At 49.2% G+C, this 12,618-nt stretch overlaps 1 protein-coding gene across 10 annotated transcripts in view; it reads right to left on the bottom strand.

Moving 5' to 3' along the window:
• The window catches only part of SLC23A2 (solute carrier family 23 member 2), a 134,417-nt gene that overhangs the window by 37,712 nt on the left and 84,087 nt on the right, over positions 1 to 12,618 (bottom strand). For all 10 annotated transcript variants that reach the window (XM_058684966.1, XM_058684967.1, XM_058684964.1 and 7 more), the window contains 2 exons: positions 11,846 to 11,962; positions 9,666 to 9,823 (listed from right to left, as the gene is read on the bottom strand). In XM_058684966.1, the coding sequence (XP_058540949.1) occupies positions 9,666 to 9,823; positions 11,846 to 11,962 (275 nt within the window). The remainder of the gene's footprint in view (positions 1 to 9,665; positions 9,824 to 11,845; positions 11,963 to 12,618) is intronic.

Below are 12,618 nucleotides of genomic sequence, written 5' to 3'. Positions count from 1 at the left end.
GAGCACCAGGTGGGCTCACTGTTACTGAGCAGACATTTTGTTAGTAAACAGAGCTACAATTCATTTTTGAATTATAGGGTCATAATGATACCTATAGTTCAGCCTAATACCCCTGGATTACCTTCTTTCTTTCCATATTTGTATCTTTCCTTTTCTTACATCAAATGTCCTGATTCTCCATCATTATCAACATACCATTCGTTTGTCTTACCCTATATAACATCATATAGCACAGTCCAAGAATTACACATCTATGTAATTACATGTCACTATGAACAAGACTATTAAGATTATTAAGATTTCTCTTTACTTTGTGCTTAGGATACACCCCAATCACGGAATGTAAAGTACTGTGTTCTAAAGTCTGTGAATGAATTCTTTTCTATGTGGTTAGCAATCTGACATATAGCTCACCTATTTCTATAATTCAATTTTAGGTTTGCTTTCCTTCGTTTTTGGTTTTATGCTTTGACTATGTTGAACATTTGTACAGTTTAAAAATCAAATCATATAGAGAGATATACCAGAAAAGTCTCACTCCCATCCCTAACCCTTCCACCCCCTTCCAACCTAACTCACTATAGTTAATCGTTTTCATTAATTCCTAACTTACCCTTATTCCTTTATACATACACTCGCACACACTTTTTTGCAGCTTGTTTTTTCAATATATCCTGGAACTTACTCTATACCAGTTAACAGAGATCTTTCCCATTCTTTTCAGGGCTGCATGGGACCATACTGTGTGAGGTACAGATAGCAGCCAGTCTCCTACAGACGGACATTTAAGTGTTAAATATTTTGCCATTACAAATTATATACAGCAATAAATCACTTTTTGTGTACTATTTTGCATTTATGAGAATGTATCTTAAGAGTAAATTTCTAGAAGGAGGATTGCTGGATCAAATGGTAAATGCACATGTACTCTAGATACTGTAAAATTCTTCGTTATAAAGGCTGAACTATTTTCACTCCTGACAGCAATGTATTAAGAATGCCTGTTCTCCCCACGATCTTGCTATCAGAGTGGCTCATCAAAATTTTTATTTTTTGTGAATCTGACAAAGGTGAGAAATGGTTATCTCAGGATAGCTTTAGTTTATATTCTGTTATTATAAACCAACTTATCATTTCCAGTGGAGAAGGACCATTATATAACTCTTCTGTGATCTGTTCACAACTTTCGCCTTTACAATTTCTGGTATCTTTTAAAAATACTTTATCTGCAATACATTACAAATATTTCCTCCAGTTTACCATTTTTTGTTTATGGCATATTTTTCCAATATAAAGTTTAATGCTTTTTAGATTTAATGTCATCAAATTTATTATCCTTGTTTCTGGGATTTAAGTCCTAGTTTAAAAGTTTTTCCCTACTTCTGGGTTATAAAGGAATTTACCCTTGTTTTATTCTTCTATAGTTTCATGATTCTTACATTTGGATCTCTAATCCATTTTTAGTTGATTTAAAATACTCCTAACTATGGGGCGCCTGGGTGGCGCAGTCGGTTAAGCGTCCGACTTCAGCCAGGTCACGATCTCGCGGTCCGTGAGTTCGAGCCCCGCGTCAGGCTCTGGGCTGATGGCTCGGAGCCTGGAGCCTGTTTCCGATTCTGTGTCTCCCTCTCTCTCTGCCCCTCCCCCGTTCATGCTCTGTCTCTCTCTGTCCCAAAAATAAATAAAAAAACATTGAAAAAAAAATTAAAAAAAATAAAATAAAATACTCCTAACTCAAGATAAGTGTAACCTTTTATCTTCAAGTTCATGCCATTCTGGTTTTATAGGCAAATGCCCAGATTAGATGAACTATTCCAGTCAGTATTTCCAATTACAGAGTCCTGGAGATCCTTGGCTGGAAGCAGTCAACCAGCTTGTCTCCCAAGCCACAGCTCACAGCCAGAGGCTTTGTCCAGACAGAGCACAGGAATTTAGGAGACTAGCTGAATACAATTTTGATAACCTCCTTGTCAAGGATGATAGTATCAACTATTTCCAGTCAAGAGTCTGTTAGCCTAAAATATCTGAAGAACTGAACTCATCAACCCCGCCATGTACTAAGAGGACTCAGCCAGTCTCCTAGTATCAGAAATACAGAGAAACAGCATGTCAGCTGAAGGGGAGATCACCTGGCAAAGCTAGTGTTGAAGGAGCTAACTTGAACAGCCTCAGCTGAGAGACGGCCGGTGCTCAGGCTGCAGGAGGAGCTGGATAAAGTGCCCTCACCACTTTCTGATGGCCTGAGACAGATTCTGGGGGCCCTTCCCGATCGGGGGATGCCGGCAGTGTGGCCGAGGATTGCACCCAACCACGTGCTACACGCCATCAAGGACATGCCACTCTGCCAGACGTCCTAGACCTTGCCCACTGCACCCTTCTGCCTCACCTGCACTCACCTGCCTCCTTACTTTCCAGAAGGCCCACAAAAATGAGAGCCAACAGACAAGTACAGACAGGTGCCAGGAATTATCTCATTCAGCGCTAACAATTTCATCATTATTAATTACCATTTTACAGATGATGGAAGGGGGCCCTGAGAGACCAGGCAGTTTTTCCAAAGTCACAAGGCTGGAAAATGGTGCAACAGGAGTGAAGCCAACTCTGAAACCAAAGCTCCCCGATGCAGCTGGTTAGGGGATCAAGGCAAAGCTCCCTCCAAAGTCATTAGCTACGGGTTCTCACTGGCTCCCAAGTCTATAATGTACTACTTGAAATGTGAGTTAAATGGACAATTTTTTTTATTTAAAGGGGGAGAAAACCTGTAACCTGCTACTATGTGTCTGCTTAATGTGACAGAATATGAAAGACAGTCACCTACATAGTAATTTTGGCAAACATGTTCACCCTGAATCAACGATACCTCTGGCTGGCCCCATCCTCCAGTTTACAAAAGATGAGGGGGATTGTGGAAAAAATCAAATACCACCCCGAAGACACAATCAGACAAATTCAGACCATTGGATGCTCCGTAAGAACACTGGCCTGGGCACTTTAGGAAGGTAATGTTATGCAGGAAAGAAGTGAGGACGGTTTACGATTAAGAAACCAAAGAAACACATAAAACAGATGTGCCACATGATCTTGACTGCATCCGGGTGCAGGGAGGTGAACGAATAGTTAAGGAAGGTATTTTAGCGACAACCTGAGAAATTAAATAGCCTGCACATTAGATGACATGAGGGAATGACAATGTTCTCAGGTGTGGTAAGTAGTTACAAAGGGGACCCTCATTCCTAGGAGAGCATTTAGGGGTGAGCTGGCATGTTATCTACAACTACACCACCAATACATAAACAGAAAGCGGGAGAGATCCCAATCTCCCTCACCCCCAATATAATCACTGCGTCCTGCCATCCCTGTTAGTTTTATGAACTGTGAAGAGTTCGAGGCCCCAAACTGGAGCCCTGGAAGCATCCTGCAGCCGCCCATGCTCAGTGAGCACACATCTCGTACAGGCCCCTAGAACCCAGGCAGATGACAGACGGGAGCTTCCTCCTCAGGAGGGACGATCCGGTTAGAGAACAGGTTGCTGCACCAGCTACTACTCTTGGCCCAAACCCTACCTTCTCTCAGCAAAGGAAGGTTTTGCATGCCTGCTACAGGCCTCTGATGGCCAGGAGGGGCTCCTTTGGGTGGGTGGGGGTGGGGGGACCCCAGCTACAGTCTCTTCTTTTGTGGGAGACCTCAGAGTGAGGCCTCCAAGAGGCGTCTGGGGCAAAATGCTGAAGGTAACCCCCAAACACAGCACCTGTCACACCAAGGGGAAGGTCAACATGACAGATGAGGGCAGGGATCAGGGCCCTCCCTTCCCCCCAGCTTTGTACTGACTGGGGTGAGGGGCGAGGACTCTGGGAAGCTCAGAGCTGGACTGAGACTTGACTTCTGTTTTAAGAGGCAGCAGCAGCCAATGCATCAGCTGAGTCCTCCCGCTCAAACCTACAGTGGGGCGGGGCAGTTAGGGGGATGGTGTCAGAACAAACTTGCCTTGATCTCTCAGGATTTCAAAGTTTTGCACTAATTCTTGGAACAAGCCTGAGGAGTTCCCAGGATTGACATCACAAACTAACCAATGAAGACCTCGTTGAAAGTGAAGTGCAGGGAGTTGAGTTCAAAGGGCAGGAGGAAGAAGGAAAAGGCAGGGTGAGGAGGAGGGACGTGGCAGCGGCCATGGCAGAAGTGCCGCCCCCAGCAGGCAGAGGCTCAGGGAAGCACTAAAGCCACGGAGTCACTCACGTCAGGGACTGCGACCCACGACCGTCATTTCAAAACAATCAGGACCTGGGGACAGGAAACCACCGAGTGCACCCGGGGAGGTGTGCAGTGAAGGGAGGAGGGTCTGCAGCACATGTGGTGTGGCCTCAGCCAACTGTCGGGGGGGCGGGGCCGGGGAATTGATGGGACATATCCCCCAAAGGAGCCTTCAGGAAGTGGCATCTGAAAGCTGGCACTCTGGGCTCGTGCCCAGTTCTCAAAGGCCTGTATCTGCTTTACCTTCAGTTTCCCTACCAATTCCGGTTATTTTTACAGAATGAAATGGGTTTCCCGGAACAGCGCACCACTCTTCAGCAGGGTGCCCGTGTGAAACGAGGAGGAGGGATGACCCGGTGGCAGCCCATAGGCCAGGGGTGTAGACACTTTCCTCCCTCTTCTGCTCTAGACCCCAGCTTCCTCAAAGGAAAGGTCCCGCTCCTCACAGCCACGGGCCACAGTTGGTCTTTAAGCCCCACGCACCCACTGCAACCAATGCAGGGGAGCATCAGGTACTCAGTATGCGCTGGGCAAATATGCAAAGACATGTACACAACTCAGGCACTACGGGGTCTGAAAATAGGTCCTAGAAATCAGGAACACTGAACATGAAATGTTGCCCTTCTGCTGCTCTAAGCCCAAGGAAACGGGCACCAAACTGCACACACACATGGACACACACATGGACACACACGGCTGCACACGTGCACATGCATACACAGGCCACCTACGATCCTTACAGCTATGACACCAGGAATAAACCTCACTCCAGGCTCCGTCAGCCCTCCCCTCCTGCACTGTCCCTCCCTGGCCATCCTCTCTGCCCCAACTGCTTTCTGTATTTAAATGATCCCGCTGTGATCAGGAAATAAATGCAGAAGTCTGTTAAGATGATAATTCACAGCCTGGGAGGAGGACCCACATTAGCACCCAGAACTAAAAGGTGTTTCATATGATTCATACTCCACAACTTCTCAAACCTACTGTAGAAAGCTTGTAATAATATACAAAAGCGGAATAATGGCAAAACGTCATCTACAGGCCACCTTCAGAAAAGCTGCCACTCATTTTCACAAACGGAATCAGCTGGGGAGGTCATCTGCCCAAGGTCAGGGGGCTGAGTATGTCCCCGTAACTTCTTGTGCTCACTGAACTCCATGTATGAAAGGAAAAGAAACCATCATTTGCCACATGGCTTCAGCTAATGCTTTATACTGGGTACTGTGGATTCTCCCTTCCCATGGGATTATAGTTCAATCACTGTAATATCCCAAAACTTGATTTCAAAAAATACATCAATTACTTTTATTAGCTGCAATTCAAAATTAGTTTTCCTTAAAACAGTAATGTTTGACTTTTAATATTATTCATCCATTAAAGCAACATCACTGCACTGCAAAATTAACCATACGCAATTAAACAGCTGATAGGTGCATCCCAACTCAATCTGAACCAGCAATGCAGCCAGCTCTGGCAGCACTGACTTGGTGGGTCTCTGGAACAGACCCGGGGATGCTCACCCTCAGCCCCTCCTGAGTGTCTGAGTACCACGGATGGATCCTCACTCTGAGATCTGACTGCCAGCCCTGCTCTGCTGGCAATACTGGAAGAGGGGGCGTGGAGGGGAGGAAGTTGGGTATCTGGCCACCCTGGGGATTTCTGCTCTTCTCCCATTCAACCTACAGGAAACTGGACAAGGGCGAGGAGGTGGTTCCGCTGGAGAGGGGAGCCCTGCCTCTTGGAGCCCAGTGGAAGGAGGGAAGAGGGCATTAGAGAAGTTAGAGCTCTAATGGAAAGGGTGGGGAGATGCAGGGGACACAGGGAGATGGGAGGGACACATGAATATACAGGTGCAGCAAACAAACCCCAGAGGTTGTGACCAGCCAGTCAGGGAGGGAAAATTCCCTCACCCACCTCACCATCTCAGTTCATCTTTGCTCAGCAGGACCTCAAGTATAAGGTGGACAGACACTGAAAAGAATGTATCAATAACAGCTTAAGGCTTTGCAGAGTTGGGAATCCACACCAATGGAAGCTAGGATCCCAGGCAAGAAAAATATGCTATTAGCACAGAGAAGTAGAACAACAGTTAATCCTGGCAGGAAGGGCCAGGAACCCAAGGGACTGACACTGCGAGGTGGGCTGCTCCCCATCCTGCCCAAGCCCAATCTCTCCAGTCCCAAGGGCAGCTGCTCAAATTCATTCAATCTTGATTCTTTAATCAAGACACATGAAACGCACACCCCATGCTTTTCTTTCCATTTAAAGATCAAAGGCAGGAACAGACCTCCAGAATGCAGGCTAGAGCTAAACTCAGCTAAACTCATCACTCAACCCCCAAACACACACACTCACTCTGCCTCCATCTGTCTGTCTCTTCCCGCTGCCCCCTGGCTAGCTATCTCATCCCACATCTGGACTCTGCCACCTCTAACATTCTCCTTATCTCCCCACCAGACTCCTTTGCATGGATCCCCACTGCCTTTCTCTTGGATATCCCTGATCTCCTGAATCTGGCCCATAACCCCTTCTACATAGCTCAACCCCTTTCAAGGCTCAACCCCAGTAGGTAAGTGCCCTGCCAACAGAGCCCTAGCAAGTTCCCTGTGCCCCGTTGATAACACCCAAGTATCAGAGACGGGCCCACAGCTCAGCCTCTGGTCAGGGGAAGCACTCACCAGCCTGACTTCCTGCCTTTGCCCCTGCCCTTCCCAGGACAGAAAATGCTCCTTCAACCCTCCTGGGCCAGGGGCCTACTGAGTGTTCAAGACCTATCTCACATGCTGCCAACTCCCCTGTGACTCTCCCTTCAAGTCCCCAGGACATCACTGCAAATCTCCGAAGGTGCACGTGGCTGCCCTTTACGCTTTGCAGCACATGCTCCCTTCACTGCCTCCATAGCTGGGGCCAGCCAGTCACCCAGGGCCTTATATAAAGACTGTTTGCTAAGTGGGAACCAGTCCATACTTTTCTCCTCCTCTTTTCCCGGATAAAGAACGTGGACACCACTCCACACGCCAACAGCCAGAGAAAATCCACATCCCAAGACAAAACCACACAAAGTCACCCCATCCAGCAGCACATACTTGCTGGTGTGGCTGGCAGACGTGAGCCACCCCCTCCCAACTTAGAGCCAGTGCAGAGGGCCACCACAGTGAGGATGGGACTCACAGCTGCTCATGCCGTCCAAGGACATGGGTGCGGCTTCCCTGACACCTCCAGCAAGACAGAGCAGGGAAAGCTACTCTCACCGAGCCTCTTGGGCATGGAGTGCAGACCCAAGCACTTGTACTGCGCATGCAAATGTGTGCCCGTGCACACACGCTACAGCTCTGCATGATGGGGCCACGAACCATCCCAGCAGCTATGTCCCGTCCCAGCAGCTACGTCAAAGCCCTCTCCTGTCCTCCTCAGCTCAGCTGCTGGGAGCGGCATGGCAGCAGGGGTGAAATGCACAGACCCAAGCTGTTCTGTTTACGCCTCTTGTGCCCCGAGAATGGACAAGATGTTCCTGAGCGGGTGCCCTCCCATGACTGAGAGCCCTCACCAAAAGTCCCCACCCCTCCCTTCTGTGTCACCAGCAGGCACCTGTGCCCGCTGCTGCCAGGCCCCACCGTCAGACAGGACTAAGAGCACAGTGCGTATTCTACCACAATGAAGACGCACGCATCCCTTCCCCTCTTCAGATCAACCAGCACCATCAACTCTAAGCACTGCCCAGTTCATAGATGGTTTGTGATACAAGTTCCACAGTGAGTCACTTGCTTAGAAAAAGAACAACTCCCCCAGAGAACTGGTGGCCTGTGTACAAGGTAACGCTCCGGAGTCAGCCAACAGAAGTTTCTTAATACACTTAGACTGGAAGTGCAGAATCTTGAATGTTCTATCAAAAGACTGAAAGATGCTCCCAAAGTTACCTACCTGGCTCTAAGAAAGTAACTCAAGTCCTCCATGGGATGCCCAGAACACATCCCCTGTCCCCCAGCAGGTCAATGACACCCTGCCCCTCCCCTCACGGATCACCTAAGGAGATCCTCCCACTGAGGGAACGGATCTGCTCAGAGCAGTGGCTGCAGGCGGGCCTGCAGGGACTGGGGTGTGACAACTCCAAGAGCTGGGCGGCCTCCACCGCCTTCCTTCCATCAGCAGACCTGCCAGGGAGCTGACCATATCCCTTCCCAGGACATCGCCTTAACACTGCTCACGGCCCTTCCCGTATTTCTCCTGTCCCCAAGTAAGGGCAACCCTCTTGAGGTCCCTGAGGATTCTGACTCCTTGGAATACAGTGATTCCCAAGCTGCCTCTCATCTTCTCCCTCCTGTACCGCCCACCGGGGAGGCAAACCCCTCCTCTGGCTGTCTCTAACGAAGCAAGAGACAGCACTCACAAGTGTGCCCTGCTGCCCTTCCCCTGGGGACAGTCCTGCCCCAGCAGGCTCCACCCTGTAAGCAGAGCCCAGGGCCAAGGAAGAGGCTATACTGTGAAGAAGGTGGAAGAGGAGAGAGGAGAGGCACGAGCGGCCTGCAAGAGGCAGGCAAGGACGGTTCTCTTCCTTCTTGAGCCAGCTCCACACCTGTTCTAAGCTGGGGGCTGGGGAAGCGAGATGAACAAGCCAGAGCCCTGGCACCAATGAGGGGAGCACAATCCAGTGGGAAAAGACATGAAAACAAAAAAGGACAAAGTGGAAGAAGAGCCACATTAGAAGACCATGCACAAGATTCACATGTGGGGATTCAGAGGCGGCAGCAACGGGGCCTTGAAGAGACAAGGATGCTTCACAGAGGTGGGGGGTGGGGGGCAGGCCAGGAGGACGAGCAGGGTTTCCTGGCTGCTAGGGAGCCAAGCACAGGACAGTGAAACAGCAGGTTCCAGAAGGAGCTCATCGTAGCATGGGTGTGGGGCTCAGAGGCAGGCCGGGAAGGGCGCTCGGTGGGACAGAGCGAAAGGGAAAAACCTGAAGAGTGGGCGCAGTCGGATTTTTAAACGGGGAGTGGGGGCTGCAGCCCAGTACCCGGCAGCATGGAGGAAGACATGGTGTCAGCAAGAGGGCCAGGGACAGAGTGGGGAGGAGGGGAGGAGAGCAGCTCTGGAGGCGGGAAACCAACTGGGCATGGGTGGGGCAGTCAGGTCTGAACTAAAGAAGTGGGGCAGAGAGGGGCTACTGGAGAGAATGAGCCCCACTGGCTGGGGATCTAGAAGGAGCGGGGAGAGAGAGACTGAGTTTCCAACTTGCACACCTGGGCGAGAAGCAGGGCCACTGACCAAGAGAGGAAACACAGGATTGGGGAGGGGGGCGCACTGGCCAGTAGGACACGCTCCCTGCCAACTCCAGCTGGTTCTTCCGTGTGGCCCTAGGTGAGCGGCACTGCTCATGCCTTAGGGGGCTTCCGCATCCCAATTCAGCATCCCAATCTCACCTGCATCCAAACGTTGTCTGCAGCAAAGTCGTGATTCCCACACAGAAGAAAATGGTCCCGATGAGCTGGCTGGTGGCCCACTGGTCGTACCCCACGCACATGGCATCCGCCAGCAGAAAGGGCACAGCGATGGTGCCACTGAAGCAGGTCAGGTAGTGCTGTGGGCGACAGGAGATGGTTGAGGGAAGAGTAAACTCTTCCTTGTGTGTGTGTGTGTGTGTGTTTGGATTTTATACTAACTTTGCCCCGTTGGTTTTAAAACAGCCCACGCGAAGAATCTCTGGTTTTGGTGTATACGTGCACATCGTGTGCCACATCATCTATCTTTTCTAGCATTTCTCCTTTCTAATACATTTTTCTGTCTTACCACTCACCTGAATCCAGGCCTGCACAGAGCACATGATTCAAGCACTGGTGTGATTTTGTTTACACAACTCTTACTGGAAATACCTGCTTCTTTCAAATGCTTTTTTAGCATCAATTGCTAAAATCCTAGGTCTTTTCTTCCTCTGATCTGGTGGCGTGAATTGTGTTGCATGGTACCATTCTTGAAACAAATCCTAGTTGGTCATGCTAGGTTTTTCTTCTGGGATTTGATCTGCCAATATTTCATGTGGACTTCTACATCTATATTCTTGAGATAATTAATCTGCTTTTTAAATTTTTTTAATTCTCTCGGGGTCTGTGGATTGAAGTTACACAGGCTTCACTGCACAGGGTGTTTTCCATCTCTTTCTAGGGTCTGGCATTATTTGACTACCATCAGGGAAGGGTTATGGACATATGGTAGCTGTGGGAATCCTCTAGAAAGAGCCCATCCCCTCTTCCCTTAGGCCCCAGCCCTACCCTTTCAGCCTTGGAGGGACATTCTTGGCCCTCACTGCTCATGTCCCTTCCTCCCAAAGGCCTGTCTCTTCAGTTCCCACTTCTGTTCTGCAAACTTCCTACTTTCCTTCCCAAGTCCCCCATCTCTGCTCACGTTTGCCAAAATGTGTGCAGCCCCTGATGCTCAACTGTACAACACGCAGGGTGTTCCACGCGGGGAACAGAGCATTCCTGTACAGGACTTCGCAGAGCTGCTCACAAGCTTAAGAGCACTGCATATTATCAAGAAAGGCACGTCGCACATAGAGTTTCCCAATCCTGGACCAGGGCACACTTCTAGAGACACCTATAACACAAACATTCCCCAAAGCGAGTTTCCTGAACCTAAAGACCCCTTAGCTCCTTTGGCCGTGACTCCTCCTCTGTCAGACACCTTTCAGTCGGGGTGACCAACTGCTTTCATGCCTGTGTGGGAGACGAGGGTGGGAGGTGGGGGAGTGCTAGAAACCAGGCCGAAGCATCAGGTGTGGGCAGGTACGGCCCCGCCTCCAAGTAACTACCCCGGTGTGGGTGATGGGATCGATTTTTCTCAGCATCTGAAATCCCTCAGGTTGAACAGCCCGTTCCAACTTGAGAAAAGAAGAAAGGGAGGTCAGACCCCCAACAGAGTCCAGGCTAAAACAGCCAAGGCAAATACAGGCCAGGGGAAAAGGGCCTCCCAACTTATGTTTTTCTCCAAAAGCCCCACTCCAATCCCTAAGAGGGAAAAGGGGATGGAGAGAGGGAAGAGGGGAGGAAAATACCCAAGATGCAGGGACCTGGTGTCAGCCTGGGTCACCTCCCGCCCCACTCCCCTTGCCCTGGTGGCCTGACCTCTCTGCTCACACTGTAACCTGCAACCTCTACCACAACAATGCTTCCCTTCCTTTACAGAGAAGACTGAGCCTCCCACGTGTGCTCTGGCCAACACAGAGCTTCTCAGGGTCACCCACATTTCGTGGCAGAGCTGACCACGACTGGACTGCACGGGTAGGAATGAAGACGAAAGCTTCTCTTCCCTCCCTGTACCCTCCCCTTTCTAGATCTCTACAGTCCTTGCTCCTTCCTTCCACATCACTGATCTTGCTCACTCCTTGAACATTTTCCTTCCTTTGTTTCCCGGTTGACCTCCTCCTCCTGTTCCTTTCTTCCTTTCACTACCCTGAAATGGATGCTAACAAGTCCCAGTCATCATTCTTAAAAGAGTAATTTATAACAAAGTCGGCAATAATAAAAATCAAAACTGAATTTTTAAAGGATCCAGACAGATGAGTTGAACATCTGCTGGTGGTCACATCCTAAGGGAACCACCTTACCTGCAACCCCAGAAATATGCACAGGTACCAGGGGGGGACGTCTTCTATGGTGTAAATCATGTCCGATCTCTGGGGGTCTAGACTGCCGGTGCTATCCAAGGTCTCGGCGAGAGAGCTCTGTGAGTGAGAGGGAGAAAAGGAATTGTTTAACAAGAGCAAGGAGTAATAGTAACTCAGCTCAGTATAGCCCACAGTTACTGAAAAACAACTTTATAAAGTGGTGACCATTCTCTTGTGTAAAAATAAGCCTTGGCTGTCTTTTACACAATGCTCAACCCACTCAGTGAGACGAGCTGTCCTCAGAATTTGGGGGCTCGATATCCCCTGTCACTGACTCATCCCCAAGAGCACCCAGCTTGCTCAGAACTTCTCCCCAAGCCTAGGGAACCCCTACATGGAGAGGGATGCTCCCAGGTTGAGTCTACAAAGCGATACCTTGGCATGAACAATCCTTGAGTGGTGCCCCAAAGGAAAAAAGGTTATGAAATGCTGATCACTTTGAAACAGAGAGCACTAATCTGCCCTTCCTACCCCATCCCATTCCTGCAAGGACAAAGATCTCTGTACCCTAAAAACCAAACAAGTCCTACGCCTTCCTAACAAAACACTGCTTCTCAGACACAATGCTGAGTGAAAAGAGCAAAATTTTAAGTGCAGAGATAGGAAGATTTCAATTTTGTTTAAAGACTAAAACTTTGCTTATAGTTTAGGGGACAGTGGTTTTTTTTTTTTCTTCTCTTTCCCTCACCCCACTGTTACTACACACCTTAAAA

The sequence above is a fragment of the Neofelis nebulosa genome, chromosome 9 (assembly GCF_028018385.1).
Source record: "Neofelis nebulosa isolate mNeoNeb1 chromosome 9, mNeoNeb1.pri, whole genome shotgun sequence".
Classification (NCBI taxonomy): domain Eukaryota; kingdom Metazoa; phylum Chordata; class Mammalia; order Carnivora; family Felidae; genus Neofelis; species Neofelis nebulosa.
This window is presented reverse-complemented; position numbering and strand designations above follow the sequence as displayed.